General features: G+C 36.1%; 1 protein-coding gene across 1 annotated transcript in view; it reads right to left on the bottom strand.

The window, feature by feature from the left end:
- Positions 1–22,188, bottom strand: part of LOC145660529 (serine/threonine-protein phosphatase 2B catalytic subunit 3) — a 412,317-nt gene that overhangs the window by 69,448 nt on the left and 320,681 nt on the right. Inside the window, exons 7-8 of the mRNA XM_081725713.1 lie at positions 16,518–16,595; positions 7,493–7,586 (exon numbers count right to left, since the gene is read on the bottom strand). Of these exons, the coding sequence (XP_081581839.1) occupies positions 7,493–7,586; positions 16,518–16,595 (172 nt within the window). The remainder of the gene's footprint in view (positions 1–7,492; positions 7,587–16,517; positions 16,596–22,188) is intronic.

Below are 22,188 nucleotides of genomic sequence, written 5' to 3'. Positions count from 1 at the left end.
CATTTAAAAGAAAACAGAATATGCAATACATTAAATCAGGGATGCAAATAACCACTCGCCCCAGGGTGAGTGGTTAATCGGTGCGGATGAGTATTTATCATCATACCGCAGGTAAGTAAATTATTTCTATTGAGGGATATGGGCGAGTAGCTTTTTCTCTTGGGCTAGTAAAATTTTGTTGCTTACTTGCATCCCTGCATTAAATATAGATCACAGTTGTGAACCTTCTTTTCGAATGTGTGTTAAATTCTTTGCTCTTTTCCCTGCATTTTATATATATATATATATATATATATATATATATATATATATATATATATATATATATATATATATATATATATATATATATATATATATATATATATATTCATCCTTGGCATTCAGTTTTCTCCAATTTTTATTTTCGGTTGTCCTTCCTGTGTTCCCACCTCTAAATTTTTTTCTTTTCTTCTTCCTCGAGACAGGCAAAATGATGAAGAATTAGGTGGCATCAACATCATTTTGACTAACTATTCATTTGACTTTTTCTATGCATGTGTATAGGTACCTTTTTAAAATAACAATTAGACATAGGGTAAAGGCGGTTTGTCATGAACATGTAAGACCTAGTTTTCTGCAGATTCCATTCCAGCTTTCATGGTTAATAATGTAGGAAGGGGTTAGCAGTGTGAGAATAGCTATATCGGTAGAGTGTGTGCTTTCTAATTCTATGGTATTGCGTTTGAATCCTGTTTGGGGACTGTAATTTTTTTTTCATTCAGCAGTTTCTGATGCTGTATACGTGCGAATCTCTAAGATCTTCTCTTTCTATCTCTCATTTCTCCATGCAGATGGATGCTACGAGGAAAAAGAATAGAGAAGTAATCTCTTCTTTCCGTTATATTTAAATATTTTAAGAAATTTTCAAGTTACTCCGAGCATTTTTATTTCTTTAAATAAATATGTGTAATATAACACTCAGTATGTGTAAATATGTATATGTGGTTTGCTGATTCTGATTACATATGGTTCATAACAAAATTTGTCGCGGTCCCCTTTTGAAGTACATGTGTCATTTGTCAATATATTTCTTTTCTTTTCTTCTCGTGTTTCTCTTTATTTAGTTTTTATCACTTTCATCTCTTTCTCTCTCTTTAAAGCTGAGGATGTGAAATGAAAAAAGGAAATGAGGGGAACCTTATTCTATCACTCCATCTTGTGTGAAATTTGTGTTTTGTAGTCACGAGGTCGCATTTCTTGCTCCAAACGAAGTGTGCAGGGGGACGGAGCTGAGGTTTATTCTGGCGTGATTAGTGCCACGAAGACGTTAGGTGGTTGCCTACGTTGTTAGGCGTAGTTTCACAATGAACTTAAACTCTCATGTTGCAGGTTTTTTGCATCGTACTGTACAAAATTCAATAAAATCCCATTTTGCCTAATAAAATCTAACCCTGATGATAAACAAAACATGCATGAACATATTAAGCTTTAGCGAGAAGTGGAAATAGTCTTAACTTTTCAGTATATTAATATGTGAGCTTCGAAGTTCGAGACAATGTTATAAGAACAAGGCACAATGTACTTGTGTTTTATACGAAAAAGTTTGAATGATCTGGACGATTTAAACTAGTTTCATTTTAATTAATCTCTCTTAAATTAAAGGAAATTTTAATTCCTTTATTTCCTATTCAACTATCATTTTTTTCCTTTAACAATTAAGAAAGTGCTTTTACAATATGCAGTATTTGAGAATCCTTTGCTCGATTTAAGGCTAGTTGGCTATTTTAACTGGTTTTCAAACTGGAGATTCATTGTTTGCCTGCAAGGGTGCAATCCAACTTATCATTTGTGTAACCGATCATAGGTTGCTTAAATTCAAAGTGACCGGAAAAAAATATTGCTATGGACAAAGAAACAGATAGTGAAACACTACTGCTTTAGTATAAACGTTATTGCTTAGTTTGAAAAACTGTTTACTGTGATCTTTAGATCTTATTGGAGGAATATAATAGGGTTACACGCACAGGATCCACACGGCGTAGGATCGAAACGGCATACGACTGAAACGGCATAGGATCGACACGGCACAGAACCGAAACTGCATAAGATCGAAAGCATAACTTTCATACGATCGAAATAATAAAAAGTACATTATTTTATAATCACGCAATATTAAGTAACAATTATTTTCTTGATATATAGGAGAAAACCGTCATACGACCCAAACCGCACAGGACCGAAACTGCGTAGGACCCACACGGCATAGGACCGAAACGGCGTACGACCGACATTCTGTAGGGTGGTCAACACTTCCTGAATATATCAATATCCGTCACCTTGAATTTGGGAATATAAAAAATTGTAAGAATATATATTGTAAGAAAAGCAGAGGAGTGATTCCTGGGATTAAAACAAACAAAATAGTTCCAATAAACATAGGGCGAAAACCGCATCGTTTACGTGTTATAGGCTGCCGAAATCATGAAAAAATGTATTTTAAAGGTTCATAGCTCCAAAACTATGGGACCTACCTTGGTCGGGTAAAGACTTCACTTACGAACTAGTATGTGTCCTATCCTAAAATGCGTAAAATATTTTAAAATGCAAGAACCCTCAAAACTATGATTATAATTAAATAGTAATGATATACAGTAAAAGTGGATATTGTACGAAAATTTGATGTTTCTGTGGTGTCCAATCCAAATATATAGTGAACAATTTATTCTTGATTATCTTACGAGGCAGTAAAGAAGTTTTGGATCTTGTATCATAATTTCATGTCAGGGATTCTTTGTTCATAAATTTGAATATAATGAATCACATTATTATTATTATTATTATTATTATTATTATTAATACTATTGCTTCTACTATACTACTACTAATAATAATAATCAATATATTAATAGATCCGATTGTTTCTTGGATGTCCTTACCAATATTAACGTTTTTCTGTATGCTATACAGTAGAAAATAATAAAAATTACCTATGATTTACACTGTTTCATGGGAGGTTATGTACTACACTCATATGGCGTACAGTCAACATAGTCATGTTTGGTCGGCACACTGGTTTTTACGCAACGTTAATTCTCATATTGCAGAACGAAATCTGCAATATACAGGGTGGCTCATTTCAATTTTTCCACGGAAATATCTCGAAAACGGTTGAACGTAATTAAACCGAGCGAAAACTCAAATAGGAAATGCTATGGGGCACATCGAATGGTGTTGTCGCAGTGCCCCCAGGGCCGCCCTTCATGGAGGCCTAGGGTCCAACTTTAAAATTTTAAATGGAAACATGGGACGAATGATACCTCGTTCGATAGATTTTTAAAAACTAAAATCCGTTGTGGCAAAAGATTTGTCATATATAGGTCACCGTATTCTAAATGATCGCCAAGACATGCCTGTATCAGATAAAACGTGCAGTACCACTAATATGAAAACGATTGGAAATAAATGAACAGAACAAAAAGCGAAACAGGCAAGTGGCATGGGGACACGTCGAATGATGTCGTGGTGATCCCCAGGGCCACCTTGCTCGAGCTCCTCCGTGGCTAAGCGGTTAGCGTACACGCCTTTGGCGTGGGAGGCCCGGGTTCGATTCCCGGCGGGAGCTCATGTGGTTCGGATTCCACGTTAATCAGTAGGTCCACGTCTCATATAGCCTCGCTGCTGAACGGGACGTAAAACTCAAAATCAACTCAACTCAACCCAGGGCCACCTTGCGTGGGGACTCAGGGCCCAACTTTAAAATTTTAAATAGAAACATGGGGCGAGTGATAGATACCTCGTTCGACAGATCTTTAAAGACTAAAGAACACTGTGGCAAAACATTGTTTATATGCGTCACCGTTTTCAAAATGACCATCAAGACATGGTACCTGTATCAGATAAAACGTCCAGTGCCCATAGAATGAAAACGGTTAATGATAAATGAACAGATCAAAAATTCCAATAGGAAATCGCAGAGGGTATTTATCATTCCACGGCTCGAGAATGATGTAACAGATAAAAAGATTCAAAGTGCCATAATATAAAGGAGGAAATCTAATTCTTAGAAAAATAAAGTACCTGAAATATGTTTTTATAAGAGATGGATGTCTCTGTAATGAGAAAAAGTAGGTAAATTTCATGTTAAATGGTATCTCCCATTTTTATTAAAGGCAATGATTTGATGCAAAAATGAATCAACTGAAATACGAAACAAAATTGTCGAACAATGCAGTTTTTAGAACAATGTGTACAAACGTATGTTTTGTTCAACCGTCGTCTGCATGATATTGGTTTGATTCCTTTCCTTCTGTGTCTTCTTGCAAGTCATGGCCAGGGCTTTTTATTTCTGAGCCCCCTTACCTCTTACGTCCGGGGTGTTTTTTTCTGCGTGTCCCCTGGCCTCCCACGTTCGGGGTGTTTTTTCTCATCTTTTGAGTCTCTTTGCCTCTCACGTACCAACAAAATGGGGACTCCATTTCATAGTTTATTCAATGACATCTCCATTTGCCTGTATACACAAATTAATCCTTCGGCGAAAATGCATGCCAGTTTGTAATAAAACGTTACTTACTATTTGAGCACAAGCCATTGGAATTCGCTCCATCATATCTTCTCTAGTTTTAGGTTCGCGTTTATATACAACAGTCTTCAAATATTCCCAGAAGTAAAGATCTGGTGAGGATAAATCTGGGGATCGTGCGGGCCTTAGTATTGGTCCATTTCTTCCATTCCATTTTCCATTATAACGCGTGTTCAAATACTCCACCACTCTTTGCGCAGAGTGAGATGCTGCTCCATCTAATTGCACCTCACTCTGCATTATGATACAGGGTGCGGCACGTAAAACCGGCCCGTAAAGTGAACACATAAAATGAAATGTAATGTATTGAATATGACTACTCACCTTCACAGCAGCCTTTACAGCAGGTGCTGAAAGTGTCCTCCGCCCACTTCAACACACATGTGAGCACGATTGAGGAGATTCATATATACCCTTGTCAGTTCTTGTGTTGTAATGCTATTGGTGACATCCTGGATCCTGGTCTTGAGTTCTTCAATTGTGTGTGGATTTGTTTCGTATACTCTTCCCTTTAACAGTCCCCATAAGTAAAAGTCACACGTGGACAAGTCTGGTGACCGAGGAGGTCAGGTCCGGCTCCTTCAGTTCTTGCACAACACTTATCCGGTACGGTTTTAACTTCAGTCCCCTTAAAACACGTCTGCAACTTCTCTCACTCGCATGAACCTGTTGACTCAATCTCCTGGTTGACTTTCGAGGACTTCTTGTCATTATCTCCTCCACCTGCATCTTTAATTCAGGTGTGCAGACAGATGGTCCTGGGAGCATTTTGAACCGATCCTGTACGCCGCCATTTTTCAATCAATTCCTGAATGGTGCTTTTTGCTGGCACAGAACGTCCTGGAAATTTCTCCCGAAACAAATTCTTTGTTTTCACAAAAGATCCAGTGAGAATGAACCCTTCAACAATGGCAACACGCTCGGGTATCGAATACGGCATTATCACACACTGACACTCACCCGGCTTAACACAACGAGGCCTTTTTCTCAACTGGTTTCGACAAGTTTCACTGGCTGCGGCTGCACGTGACTGCTGCAGGTCACATAAGTCGACTCGACCTCGACACGCCATCTTTTGGTAGGAAGGTAGATTATTTAAGTGTTGCCAAAAACACAATATACCAGAATATTACGACGGGCCGGTTTTACGTGCCGCACCCTGTACTTTTCCTCTAATCATCTTTTTCTCTGTTGCATCATTCTCGAGAAATGGAATGATTAATACCCTCTGTGATTTCCTATACGAGTTTTATTCTGCTCATTTATCTTTAACCTTTTTATTCTTGGGCACTGGACGTTTTATCTGATACAGGTACCATGTCTTTGTAGTCATTTTGAAAACGATGACCCATATGAACAATGTTTTGCCACAGTGCTATTTAGGGTTTTTAAAGATCAACAAGGTCTCACTTGCCCCATGTTTCCACTTAAAATTTTAAAATTGGACCCTGGGGGTCACCGGGTCATTCGACGTGCCCCATGTCATTTGCCTGTTTCCCTTTTTGTTCTTTTCATTTATCTCCAACCATTTTCATATTAGTGGTACTGCTCGTTTTATCTGATACAGGCATCATGTCTTGGCGGCCATTTTTAATACGGTGACCGATATATAACAAATCTTTTGCCACAACGGGTTTTAGTTTTTAAAAACCTATCGAACGATGTATAATCGTCCCATGTTTCTATTTAAAATTTTAAAGTTGGACCCCAGGCCTCCATGAAGGGCGGCCCTGGGGGCACTGCGACAACACCATTCGATGTGCCCCATAGCATTTCCTATTTGGGTTTTCGTTCGGTTTAATTATGTTCAACCGTTTTCGGGATATATATGGGTAATGATAGGCAAATTTCTTACAAAGTACAGCAATTAAAACGGTGTAGTCTTAGGTGTGTTTGCTATTACAAGGAGGAAAAACACATCATAGACATTGACCAAGTTGCTTATACAGGAGGCGGCAACATGCTGTATGATGTATTAAACATATCGTACACATTTTTCTATATATTCAGTTAGTGACAACGCAAGTATACGCTTGTAACATCCAGAATACATAGGGAACATACCCTATCAGTGGCAAACTGTAAATACTTCAATAAATTGAATTATAAATCAAACCAGAAATATAATAATAATACAATAAGTAAATACTAATCATTATCTCATTATCATCATTATCTCATTAATTCATACCCAATATTTTCGATTTGCAAATACGTCCTTTGTGGTACTTTTACTTTGTTTACGGAATGTTTGGTTTCCATTAAATAAAATTTACACCAAAGATCTAGCTCCTTTGTGTCGCTTAAATGTTTTAAGATTTTTCTGTTTAAAATTTAATATTTACTTGTTTAAAATTTAATATTTATTGCTTTTTCATATTGTGCTTAATTTTTGTAGATGTTTTATTATAAGATTAGAGAAATGACTCAGTGTACATAAATCAATAAATAAACACTGAAACATAGGAATTGGATAAAGGAGCTTTGATAAAACAACAGGAATGTGATCACAGTTGAAGCTCTTAGTTTCCACCTCTCTTGCGAAAACACCCAAAAATCATGTAATAATGGGTGGGAAATTAAAATAACGTACAAAGAAAAAAAATACATTATTATACATTAATATACAAATATGTACAAGAAAATGAATACCATTCTAACAGTTTAATTTGCAAAAATAAAGCCACGGACAAGGAATTTTTGGTATGATTTCAATCAACATGGTAGTAAAAGTTCATTATTTGGATATTATTTTCTTCTTCCATTTCAAACAAACTTTAAAGTCAATTGAAACCTTCTACATGGCTGATGGAAAACTAAACGCAACGAAACAGTGGTCACAATCGTTATATTTGGTAAAAAACTATCCAAAATACTAGAAATGGCTAATTTACTTCTATGTATTTCATATTCTAACATGAAATTACTTGCCTTGTTATTGTACACGTCCAGGTAGTTTGGTGCTGAGAAGATTGTAATGAGTGATGGAAATCCCGTTGTCTGACTCTTCCTATACATTCGGTAACTGAAAAATAAAAACACTAATTATACAGTATACACTAATTGTACAGTATCGTATATGACAAAGGCTACCAAATATATTAGTCGAATTCATATGTTTAAAACGCACAGAAATCACGAACTGGTAAAAGGGAAGAATGAGCAATGTCTAACAAAATAAAGTAAGAAATCAAAAGAATAAAACAGAGTAAGGAAGAAATGGTATGTTCTGGCACAGAGAACAGGTAAGCATAAATCTTAAGCATTACAAGTGAAACAGGTTACACTTGTTATGTATATACACGTATGTGATTTTCTGAACCTTTGATTTACGGTTATTTGTGATTTCACGTTTATAACAAAGACAAATATTTTTAAAAAGGTGTACTTTAAATAAATTACTTAAAGAATCTTATTCACAAAGTTTATCCTTTTAAATAATAGTTCAAAGCCTTTGCATTTTAATAAGCCTTCTCCGAAATAAATGCAAATGAATTGTGCTGCCATCTCTGGAGTTTCTTAAACTATACGCTTGTGGAAGTTTATATGTTTGTGGCAAACCCTTTCGACAGTGAGACCTCGGAAACTACAGGCTCTAGAAAGATGACGTTTTCACTGACCGATTGCAAATTTTGCATAGATTTTCCAGTTCTTACTCAATATTAAAAAAAAAAGCCATTATTTATTTAAACATTTTTATGGGTACACTGGAAATAAAAAAAAAAAAAAACTAAAGCATCATATCCTACCTATTATACATTCCAACACCATATAATTGTATATAGGGGCTGCATATCACTCAGGTGTTTGTTTCATGGCCAAATTATAATGAAAAACGAAGGATAACCATTTCTCCATCTAAGTTGAATCTTTATTGTTTGGAGTGTTTTGTAATGAACACCGTATATATCACTGACATTGTAATTGACTGTATGTGTAATGTATTAGCTTATTTTAAAATGTATATAACGATAATCATGCCTGTTGTTCTGTATGGTTGCGAAATATGGTCTCTTATTCGGAACAAAGAACATAGGTTGAAAGTATTTGAGAACAAGATCCTGAGACGAAGACCCAAGAGAAACGGGAACAGGGAATGGCGGAATCTTCATAACAAGGAACTACATAATTTATACGGTTTATCCAACATTATTACGGTCATCAAATCTAGGAGGCTCAGGTGGGCAGGTCATGTAGCCAGAATGGAAGAAAGTAGGAACGCTTTCAAAACCTTAACTTGGAAGACCAGCTGGAAAACGACCATTAGGAAGACGTAGGCGCAGATGGGAGGACAATATTAAGATGAATCTCGCAGAGATAGGAATACAAAGTAGAAACTGGATCCAATTGGCTAAGGATAGAAGTCAGTGGAGAGCTTTTGTAAATGCGACATTGAACCTCTGGGTTCCATAGGCCATAGAGTTACTTAGTTTATGTATTTGCTTATTACATACTACAAGCAAGAAGAAATAAAACACAGATCATACATGAATTAAAAGCTCCAACCGGAAGTAGGCTCAAATCTTGGAAACGGTACGAGATATTGAAAAGGTAATCGAAAAAAATCTCCCCTTTACGGTATCTCGTGTCGATTTTTTTTACCAAGACTTCTTTCACTTGTGTCTGCAAAGGGACATGTACAGATGTGAGGAATAACAAGGAGATTCATGCTTATATATGAATGATGCGCTGTGTAAAGAGCGCACACACACACACACACACACACACATATATATATATATATATATATATATATATGCAAGCAGCTCAAGAGTAGATTTTCTATTTGGCAATAATTGTAAATGCACTTTGAGGGATTATCTTGTTCCCATTACACAGAATTAAGTTTGTTTGGAGTTCAGCATCTCTTTTAGTACCGAGGCTGTATGAGACGTGTACCTACAGATTAATATGGAATTCGAACCACATCAGCTCCCACACCAATATGAAAGAAAAGTGCTCAAAACTGACTTGTACGGAAAATGAAGTTTCTTTAATTCAAAGTTTCTCTTTGGCACGTGGATCTACAGTTTACCACACGCTACTCACACCGAGAATTATACTCGGGTCTTCCGCATCCAGGCATCTTTACAATGCAATTTAACTTACAGTTTAATTAAATTTCTTCTGCAAAACATGGAAAATTTTATTTCTCTTCTAGCATGTATGTTGTGTTATTATTATCAATGACAGCCACGAAATTTCTTATGATTTCATCAGAAACAGCAAACATGGTTTCCTTTTTCATTTAACAAAGAAGTACGGTAGATGCTTTACTTCTTTCGAGTTTGTATAATTTATCTATGAGCACGATGTTGTCGATCATACTTAGATGGCCTGGAATCGGACTCAGCACCCTTTGTTCTGGATGTGACCGCTCTACTACTAAGCGCGACTCCCTGTGAATTTTGAAGTATACATTATACGAGGAAAGGGCCTATCAGGTTTCATAAGCACCAGACTGTCTGTCATGTGATCAGTTCAAAGTCACGTTGCATGCTAAATCGAGTCTGGAGATTCCAAATTAAGATGTGAGATATTTGAAGCACGTATTCTTCCCGTGGGTCACCCTGGGTAATTCGAAGATGCATATACTTTATCATTATTATGGATTTCACTTGATAACTTGACTTTTGACAATGTTCTATCCATATTTACCTTACGTGCAATACATGACTCGAAGAGCTTAAAAACAATGATTCGAAATGTTGATACGCAACGCCACATCTATAATCAGAACTAATCAAGAAATTGCATGCAACAGGTACGCTTCTTTACTGTAATAGCAATATGCGTCAATTTATTTTTACTGGGAAACATGTTCTGATACATGCAAATTGAGAGTTAGTACATATGTAAATGTTACACATATGGAGTTAGATGTACATACATATCCCCACCAGGATATAACACGAGAAAAATTAGTGCAACGAACAGTTGGTTCTATACATGTTTTACCTCAACTGCAACATCACAAAAAATTGAAAGTATAATCACAATTATACATATAGGCGAGAAATACATACCAATAGCATCTCGAGTTTTAACGATGTGGAAGGCGTCGAATACCCGTGATCTCTCCATATGCGAATCTCCTGATTTCATGGGTAATGATGTGACAATGTTCTCGTGCTTCACGCAATGCATCCCTCAGTTTTGGTATGAACTCGAAACTGCGAGACGATAAGTCTGGCGAATATTGTAGATATTCAGGTACTACTCATTCCCTTCGCGCGAGATTCTACCCCCCCTTCCCCCCCACACACAGCGATATGGGTTGTTGTATTGTCATGAAGGATGAATGCCTCGTGTAGACTTTCAGAACGTTTCTCTTGAATAGCCACTGGTGTGTGTTTCTAGGCTTTACGCGTAATTGTAGTGTTGCAATTCGAGGCAAAACACACACAGAACTAACAATTCTTTCGTGTGCTGCATCATAAAGGGGATATACCTGTTCATTAAATTCCCCACACGTAATGTTTATATACTAACTTTTTATTTGCATATTTCAGAATTTCTCACTTCGTTCCCATTTTCACAAAAAAGTTGCCATGACTTTTTTGGCTTCAACCACTTAGTTCTGTAGGCATTTTTTTCTTTCTTTTCTTTCATGAAGCTAGTTCCTCTTCATGAAAAATTATGCCTTTTAGTAATTAGAACCGTTGCATTTAATCCCTTAGGATTCTTTTTCTTCCCTAAGGAAAATTGATTTTCAGTAGCCACTGCTTCAGTAATTCATTCCAGTATCATGGTTCATACGTCATACTCTTTAGAATGAAACAAATTTTCAAATAGTACCATGAGCATGTGTGCATAATGTACGAGAACGAAAATTTGGGGTAAAAGGGAAAATTTCTCTCTGGGTGCCTCCTAGGGTGGCCCCGTCTACCGCACCCGAATATGATCTACTCTGAAAGAAACTACGGTCTATATGTAATGCATGTGCCAAGTCATTCAATATGTAGAACAGTTACGAGGGAACAAATGTTTCTCAACTATATTTGACAATACCAAATCTCAAATATAATAGAGAAAACGTATGATATGTGAAATTTAAGTTCCCAAACACAGTACTATTAATCCAAGTATCTTGGTTAAATACGTTATTTTCTTCAGATGAAACAAGTTTTTAAATGGTACCATGCGCATGTGTTCACAGTGTACGAAAAAGAGGATTTGGGATAAATACAGAAATTTCCTTCCAGGTTTATTATTATTTTAAATTTGTCAATCCTTGGAGTAGTTCTGGTTACAGGTGCCTGAATATATCTCCATTGAAAAGTGTAATGTGTTGCAAAGTTTGCTTGCAATATTTAAAACAGTTACGAGGAAAAATAATATTTTTCAATCCTGTTTAACAATATGAATGAGATATTATTGAGAAATCAAGCTCAGTAACATCAATGTTATCCTTTTACTATACCATGCATTACACTCAAACTACATCAATTACCATTCGCTAGTAAAAATACAACAAATCCACTTAGATAGCAGCTAAACAATACAGATTTTCCATGTTGATACACTATATTCCTTCCCTTGTTGATACTCCTATATACCCTAGCTGATATTACAGTTTTTCGCACAGGAGGAAAAGGTTCATGGAAAATATTTGAATCCTCTTTCCCCTTAGGATACGTATTTCAATTAAAGTGTAATGAGAAAAATACATAAGATACTCTATTTTTGCTATAAAATTTGAAACATCCTAACTCCACAGAATACGCCGTGTAATCAAATTGATATGATTAAAAACGGAGCTTGAGTTGTGTACTATGTAACAAAAAACATTTCAAATGAGTCAGCCGTTTTCTCCAACCTCGAAAATTATGAATTCGACAACAATATCAAGACATTTTTGACATTTTTTTTTTTTTTTTTTTACTTCTCTGAAGATGGGGCTAAACTTAGACTAGGGCACTGTGAGCGTCACTATTCATTTTAGCGATCCCAAAATCTGTGAACTGCACACTCATCACTAACATCGGTCTTTTGAATTTTTTTACATGTCATCCCCTTCAAACTCCCCCTTTTTGTTGTCTTAATTCCATTTTTTTTTTAAGATTGAAAGTCATATGTCTGCCAATATTGGTTGAAATTGCCCCTGGAGTTCTAGTTATGCTAGAATATACATTCATATACACATGTTTTGTACATATTATATATAGAAGCTCCTTTTTTGGCCTAATATTCAATAGTTATGGTCTTTAAACTTAAAAATAAATAAATAAATAAAATCAGAAAATTTATAACCATGCTTAGGAATTCTAATTACCATTACTTACAGATTTTTGTAATTCTTGAATGTTAATTCTACTGGTTAAGTGATAAATGGGAAGCAGAAATTAGAAAATTCGCACAGCATTGCCATAACAACAGAGATACCACCATGAGTTCGAAATCTTCCACTAAAGAACAAAAGAGCACACAAATCGATTCCACCCTATTGAAACTGGCCTCACAATCATTTGACGTTTGATCGTTGAATTTGACAAAAGTCTGTTCCAGCTTCGCTTTTACCTTGGTATGTCCGTTCTATTTTATTTCCTAATGTTTTTATTTTTCTTCTTGCTTTTATCCTCCGTGACTAAGACTTCAGGGGAGGGTCAAAAGCTGGGAAGCGCAAGTAACATTTAAGAACTACAGAAACCAGTAAATAGAAACTTAAAAATCATAAATAATGAATGCACATTGTAAGGATCCCCACATCACAACACGAGCACTGTTTATGGACGATGTGTGCTAACGTTTATAAAAAAGCAGACAATACACTGAACAGGAAGACACGAAGATCAACAAGATGGGAACCGAAAGAGGACGAGCCACCTGAAGAGGGCCTATAAAAGAGGAACCACAGAGTAAGGAGGCATCAGTTGACCACTGATCGCCAACTCACAACAGCTCTGGAGGTCACATTGGACTAAGGGGCTCTCTCTACCTATCCTATCATAACATCCCTGGAGGCTGCTTTGAAGCGAAGGGGATTCCTCAACACAAACCATAACTCACGTGGCTGCCATGAACCGAAAAGGTTTCCTAGGAGTATAACCTGGAGTCGCTACAAGACACCCTGGTGGCTGCAATGAACGAAGGGGTTCCTGTATGAAACGTTACTTCCTTTAGGTCATAAGGGAGATTCTAATATATCAACTTTGTAAAACACAAAGACTATTTTGTATTCTTATAAATAAATCGGTGAAGGGCTAGATTCCTGGTCCATTATTGACTCAACCTACAAAAAATATTTATTAAAATGCTACAACAGAAATTAAAAGCGCCTGAGCTCCAACCTATAACTTCAGCTTTCAAATCTTTCATTTACGGTTATGAGTGATTTCACGTTTAACAGAGAGAAACATTTTAAGTATTTGTACTTTAAATAGTCTAAATTAGTTAACTATATCTTTTTCATAAAGTTTATGATGCAAAATTATTGTTCAAAGCGTTTGTTTTTAATAAGCCTTCTCTAAAATCAATGCATGTGAACTGTGCTTCCATCTTCCGAGTTCTTTTAAACTATATGCTGAGGACGTTTATGTTTGTGGTCAATCCTTTCGACAATATCTCGAAAACTACAGGGTCTACAAAGATGATGTTTTCACTGATCGATTGAAAATTTTGCGTAGATTGGACAGTTCTAATTGATTAAAAAAATCATGGCCATTATTTCTTTATTACATTTTTTTTTAGGGTACACTGGAAGCGTTGAAATTTAAAAAAAGTAAAGCATCATATCCTATGCGTTATACATTCCAACACCACAATGTTGTATATTGGGGTTGTATGTGTTTCAGGAAGGAAGGATAATCATTTCTCGAGTCTTAAGATAAATCTTTATTTTTTGAGTGTTTTGCCTAATGAACACCATACATAACTGACTTTATAATTAATTGTATATGTAATGTATTTGCTCATTACATACCGCATGCAAGAAGAAAGAAAACACTGGTCATACATGAATTAGAAACTCCAACCGGAAGTAGGCTCAAATCTTGCAAACGGTGCGAGATATTGAGAAAAAAAATCGAAAAAATCTCCCCTTTATGATATCCCTTGCAGATTTTTTAAAATTTTTTACCAAGACTTCTAGCCTCACTAGCGCAGGTTCAGCTAGTTACAATATTAAAAAGTGATAATATACATAGTTATGGTTGGTAGCAGTTACTGATAGTAGCTAAAAAGAGCAATGGTGAGGTTGGAATTTGTATTTGACACGAGTCATCTTTAAAAACCTTTCCCATCTCTCACATTCGGCAACTTGTTCATCTTATTACAAAGAAAAGGGGAGGGGAAGTGAAATTTTGTTTATAATATCTTATTAACATATTTTGTACTTTTTCATTCACAAAGAAGACAATCACTTATTAAAAAAAAAAAAAAAATCGGTACGGATACAGCATTCGAATTCGAGAGACAAAAGTGAAATGTCAGGTAATATGTTTATTAATCTAATAATATTTGGTCTAGGAATTAATTCGTGCGGGTGGACAAGAGATGGCGCAACGAACGGAGCGTCCCACAGTTCCGTGTATCCACACATGTGTTGCAAACCCCTGTCATCGCGTATCGTTCGTAGTATAGGGCAGTGGATTAAAGCGTCAACAACACCAGTTTGTAGTTAAGTGAACATGGCGCAATTTGTGCCTGATAAAGTGTTTTTGCGGGGTGTCCTGCTGCATTACTTTAACATGCAGAAAAGTGCGACTGAAAGTCATCGTATTTTGGTGGAAGTGTATGGTGACCATGCTCTAGCTGAGCGAACGTGTCAGAAGTGGTTTGCACGGTTTAGAAGTGGTGATTTCGGCTTGGCAGACCAAGAGCGAGCTGGACAGCCAAAAAAATTTCAAGACGAAGAATTGACAGCATTGCTCGAGCAGGATTCGTGTCAAACGCAGGAACAACTTGCAGCAGCATTAGGCGTTGATCAAACAACAGTCTCCAAACGCTTGAAAGCCATGGGAATGATTCAAAAGATGTCACATTGGGTTCCACATGAATTGAAAGACAGAGACGTTGAAAGACGAAAAACCATTTGCGAATTGCTGCTTCAACGACAGAGCAGAAAGGGGTTTCTGCATCGAATTATTACGGGTGATGAGAAGTGGATCCATTACGAGAACCCTAAACGAAAAAAGGCCTGGGTGAAACCAGGTGAACCAGGTCCATCACAACCAAAACGAGATATTCACTGTGCAAAGGTTATGCTGTGCATATGGTGGGATATGAAAGGTGTGGTGTACTATGAGCTGCTGCAACCGGGTGAAACTATGAATGGAGAACGTTATCGACGACAATTAATGCGTTTGAAGCAAGCTCTGGCCAGAACACGACCAGAATGGGAGAACAGACATGATAAACTTATTGTTCAACATGATAACGCTCGCCCACATGTCGCAAAACCGGTCAAAACCTATTTAGAAAATGTCGGATGGGAAGTTTTACCCCACCCGCCGTATTCACCAGACGTTGCTCCTTCGGACTACTACTTGTTCGATTGCATGAACAACGATTTGATTGGACAGCGGTTTACTTATTCAGAAGATATCGAAACATGGGTCTCTGACTGGATCGCTTCCAAGGACGAGGACTTCTTTCGCCACGGAATCCGTACATTGCCTGACAGATGGGCGAAAGTGGTGGCTAGCGATGGACAATATTTTTCTTAAGGTATTTATGTATTTTGTGTTTGTACTACAGCTTCAATGTGTGCGTACCAACCGCACGAATTAATTCCTAGACTAAATAAAACAGTGAACAGCAGTTAGAACACTAAGAGAAAAGAAGTTGAACTTATTGTCGATACATGTATGTCTAGACTTGTTTAAATTTCTAGCGTGTAAACTTATACATGTTAGGTTAAGAATATATGAGTAGCATTCCCTCACAACAAATATACAATTCTACAAATGAAATTACATTTTAAACCATTACTGATAAAAGTAAAAAGCAAACTTACCCCGCATCCTGTGCTTCATGTGCTCTTATTATGGATAACAAGTTATTATTCTGAAGAAAATCACAGCACGCAGCATAACTGCAAATAAAGAAATTGCACATTAACGTCGTCCAAACTTCAGTTCTACTTAACTTATAGATTGAACAACGTAGTAAACCCATCATTAATTCCAAAGCATGATTATCCTACGACTTATTTATGGAGAAAATTTGTTGATTGATTATTTGAAAAGCTAGGTCAATAAAGAGATCACCTTAGGAAATCAGGCTAAACGAAAGAAAAAAAAACATCACGAAAACATTCCTATACTACAAAATTTTTACTTAACTTCCTTTCATATTTTCTTCTTCTTTCAACTTCGTTTCTACACTTTTCCTCATTTTTTTTCTCTGTATCTCTTCTCGGAATGTTCTCTGTGCAGCATCCCACCGCTTTCTCTGTAGTCTCATTTACGAATTGTTTAACGTATTCCCACTACATATTAGTCCATCTCTTTCTTCTTCAAACTTTCTTGTAAATCGATTTAGCATTTCTCTTCTTTCAACTTTTCAACATCCAACATTTTTTCTTCTTTCTCTGGACTACGTTTTTTAGTTGTGTATTTATTTCGGCTAACATAAGTTTGTGATTTAAGATAATACAGATCAGAAAGAGAACCTTTGGGTTCTTCCCAATTATTCCAGTTTCTATCCTGTAGCATGTATACATATCCAAAATGATTGTCGCATATCTATAACTGTCTTCTTGTAAGAATATAGTTTGATAATGATTTTGCAGGATACTTTTGATACTGATACTGTGTGTATAATCGGGAAATGTATATTTGTGGTAAATTCCATAGGAAAAGAATTATAAATACGAAAATTAGAATGAGTAAAACAAAATGTTGCTAAATGGACAAGAAAGTTTTATTTTCGTTTTATTGTTCTTATTTACTGCTCTTTTGATATGAAATTTGACACATACACATACTTTGCCGATTATACACACACTAACATTATAAGAAATAACGGGAAATTCGTTATCAAATTATATTCCTACAACATATTTATAGACAAGCGACAATAATTTTGGACATGAGTGTACCCACTGTCCATCGAATGGAGACTACCAGGTATGTCTTTCTTTTTTGTATTAGTTGAACGTGTTTTCCATCATTGGAAAGTTCTGTCGACGAAAGCCGATCTACCCTCTCCTCTCTCATATTTAACCTTATTTACAATACTTACTAAACAATACTAAACAATACGATAAACAATACTTACCTATCTTACATCATTAAAAGTTACTCTATATCCATGCAGCTGGTTTCTTACAATTTATGCTTCCTTTCTTTTTTTCATAATGGCTATGCATGTATGGAGTGGTTGGTACGTATGACTGTATTACAACAATATTTCTTTTCTTTTTCTGCAGCCTGATCTTTGTAAATATCATCTATATATTCTATTTTTATTACCTTCGGTTCCTGTCGTTTAATCAGTATCACTTCTATATTATTAGGAACATCCTTCGTATCAATTTAGTAAAGAGTAAAACATCCTATATCCTTCACTGCATTCCTAACTTCATTTTTTTACCTTATTTCACAAATTCCTATAAAATCTAGATTATTATGTTTCACTATTTCTTCGAGATTTTTCTTCCTGTAACACTGTACGTACGTACGTTCCATGTTTCTGTCTAAATTATTTTGTTTATCTTTTTCTCCTTCGGCTTCCTTGCCCAACTTACTTTCTCGTTAAAAACCATTATCTTATATAAATAATCATGTGTAACAGAAGAACAAGCAAGATCAGATTGTAAGACTTAAAAAATGTACACTCATGTCCAAAATTATTGTCGCATATCTATAACTGTCTTCTTGTAAGAATATAATTTGATAATGATTTTGTAGAGTACTTTTAATACTGATACTATGAGTATAATCGGGAAATGTATATTTGTCGCAAATTTCATAGAAAAAGAATTATAAATACGAAAATTAGAATGAGTAAAACAAAATGTGCTAAATGGACAAGAAAGTTTTATTTTCGTTTTATTGTTCTTATTTACTGCTCTTTCGACATGAAATTTGTTACATACATGTCTTTGCCGATTATGCACATACTAACATAATAAGAAATACCGGCCGAATTCGTTATTAAATTATATTCCTACAACAACATGTTTATAGACACGCGACAATAATTTTGGACATGAGTGCACCATGAATGTGATAAAATACCATAGAAAAGGAAGATTAATCCTTTTAGCACTAAGTACTGTCACTTGATAATATAACATTACAGCACTCAATTATGAATAAATTGAGATCAGTAACGACAGTAAATCACAAAACCACACAAGCATCAGAATACTTCTTCAAAAATATACTTAATAAATGTTAAACTGGCCTGTGAGACGTGTAGCTTCTCGAATTTCAGTTTGTCATTCAAAAATCATGCTTTGTCTTAACTGAACATATCTACATAAAGATATAAGCTAACTGGCTGTCTTACTATTGACCAATACTGAGAAATTGGGACAGAATATATCCACTACGTCACAAAATGTATCACTATCACGTACCTAGTTATCAACCGTAAAAACCTATTCTAAGTACAAACCAAATTTAAAGACCCACCAATGAAGATCAAGATATTTCATTAATGCCAAGAACTAAGCACATTTAATTGGAACCTTAGAGAATATAGCATTGACAAAAAGGATATTTCCTTCATATATGAACCCATTAACTACACATTGTCTGAGAAGCAATCTTTCAGACTATAATTAAACTAAGACAGTTAATAGGTACATGATGTACAGTCTTTCGCCAACGAAGATGTTAGTACAAAACACTCATCTTAATATAGGAGTATTTCAGTAGTACCCATTTTCTCTATGGACAGTTGGTTGTTCGAGTTTAGCATTCCTTTTCAGTACAGGCTACAATGATTACAATTTCAGGTAGAATCCGAACCAGCGTAATGCGTTCAAATTTCAAAATCTCCGCTCTTCCGCAGAAAAAAGTACCCGGAATCTCGTGAATCAAACTATGGACTAGAAAATCATCATATCCAGTGTCTATACAGATGGGTTATCAATAATACACACACCTGGAGATGAAACCATGCCACATGTCTTGTGTTCGCAACGGTCAGGTGGTGACCGCAGCGCCGAAATATTGGAGGTGCTGTTTTAGGGCAAATTCTGTATTACGTAAGGACTAGAACCACCGTGTGCAGTGAGCTGTGTAGACTGTGATAGTGTAAAATGGGCGAACCTTTTGATTTCCAAAAAGGGCATATTGCTGGCGCTTGGTTATGAGGTACGATGGTGACGAAAGTGGCAAGTATGTAGAGATTACGCCTACAAAGCTCACAACAGCAAAACCACATCGGCAAAGTGGTCGGAAGAAAACTTCAGTGACACGTTTCGCAAGCATTAAAGCGGATTGGCCGCTCAGAACAGTCGTGAGACTGTGTAAGTGACGAAAGAACTCAAGAAGCATTTTGCACAGCCTGTGGAAACATAGTCCGCCTCGAGTCACATGACATGAACATACGACGTTAGGTTGTACGAAACCGCTGATGAGTACAAACGTGTGATGGGGTCGGATAAGTCACCGTTTACCCTATTTCAAACCACGGGACGTGTTTATGTTCAAAGAAGCGTATAATCTGCAGTATTTTCACCGAATCGTGAAACATGGTGGCGGCTTTGTGAAGATGTGGCTGCAATATCCTGATTTTCAGTGCTGAAGCTTAACAGTAGCGTCACTGCCCGAGGTTATGTCGTCATTTTAGGGCACAATATCATCCTATGGCCAAGACGATGTTTCCTGGTAATGACGCCATATTACAGGATAGTGCGCCTAACCATACAGTTGAAGCTGTTGAATGTGGTTTCAGGAACACCGGGATGAAGTTGAACTCCCTCTCCTGGTTCTAATCCCCGGACCTGGACATAACTGAACATCTGTGGTTTTGTTTTGGAGACACGACGGCACATATTTCCACCCCCATCCTCTATCACATAACTGAGTGATGCACTGCATGTAGAATGGCGTAATATTCCACTTGCTATTATTCAGACCTCTAGGATTCTATTCTAGGCCGCATCAGAACCGTTCTGAGGGCGAAAGGTGGTTCAATCTCATATTAATATAAGTTCCATCTTTTCCAGTATTCCTATTATTTTGATAACCATCTGTATATTCTTTCTTTCTAAGTATTTTTGAAATATTTCTCTTCCTATTTCTTGAAAATTACATCAGTATAGCCAGTCATATTAAGTGGTTCTATCCTAAATAACAAAACATTTCAACTGAGCTGAATGTCACCCTCAAGACATGCTAAAGGATTTCTTTCTATATAGTATTTCTGGTTCAGGTCACTGAATGATGTACCTGAATCAAAACGAAGGAAAACTAGAACTCGTGTGTCACTAGAAGAGTTTGTACCCAATACTATAAAATGAAACAGCTCATGTAGCATGTGAGTAAACTCCCATAAACGTTGTTGGAATTGTTCGCGTAGCAGATTTGAGGAAAAGTCCTGGAAAATAATAGTAAGGATGAAAGGACCAGAGAATTGATTTCAGAACTTCCCATGTAAGAAGTGGTCACCAAATTGTTCTTGCAAAATCTGACCACAGAAATTACAGAACTGCCGGTAAAATACTCCGCTGACGATTTGAAACTATCAACGAAAGAGAATCTTAACCGGAAGCCTACTACTGTTGTGATATTTCGAATACACATTGTCCGTATCCTGGTGTTTCCTTGTTCTTGATACTACAGCTGAACATTTGTTTAGTTTCCTGTATGAAAAATCACTACTGCACTGCAAATAGTTCAGGCAGCTGTTATCATGACATTGTTGATATAAATTTTCTGCAAATACTACATAAAAAAACGCCCGTTACGAAAAGAGCAGCATGTTTAAAACACAACGTTACTGGTATAAAGCAATGTCTTCAAATTAATCTTGTTCCAATCGGAAGTAACGTATTAAAGAAAAAAAATAAGTTTTCATATAATCTTATTCTTCACCTACGCTGTTTTATTATTCTGTTCGTACTATAAATTTTCACAAAATCTTATTATATATATATATATATATATAAAGCACAAGAAGATTATTTACTGTTGTTTGATCCACTTTCTCCTTCACGTAAGATTTTTATCTTTCACGCCAGAGGTTAAGTAGGATACGATGCCCACGACACGCAAATCATCTTATTCTAGTTGCCGTTCTATCGTGAAACCAATCTCAGACTGCTGTTAACAAGACAGTGCAAAATAATACTGCTTGCAATTAGGTCAAAACTGTGTGTCTTGAAATTTAAATAATTCTCTGTCACACATTCATGTATGAACAGTAAATTCATTGACTCACTGAACACATATCCGGAACTACAACTATGCACAGAGCCTTGAAATTTTGTGTAATTGTTTTTATATCTGCAGCAAATAAGGAAAAGGATTTGAGAATTGCACCTCCTAAAGAAGGATGAGGGTCTTAATAATTTAACTTTTCTGGCGTTCGCCAGATCTCCTAAAATATAATGCGTAAACCCTTAAAAGTTAAAAATCTTTGCACCCTATACTGTAAATAAGACTAGGCTTCAGGGATTGCGTATTCTAAGAAGAATGGTGGGACCTTGATTTTTTTTTTTTTTTTTT

This window comes from Thermobia domestica, chromosome 1 (genome assembly GCF_964235325.1).
Source record: "Thermobia domestica chromosome 1, izTheDome1.hap1.1, whole genome shotgun sequence".
Lineage (NCBI taxonomy): Eukaryota > Metazoa > Arthropoda > Insecta > Zygentoma > Lepismatidae > Thermobia > Thermobia domestica.
The sequence above is the reverse complement of the archived record's forward strand: the minus strand, read 5'-3'. Positions and strand labels throughout refer to the sequence as shown.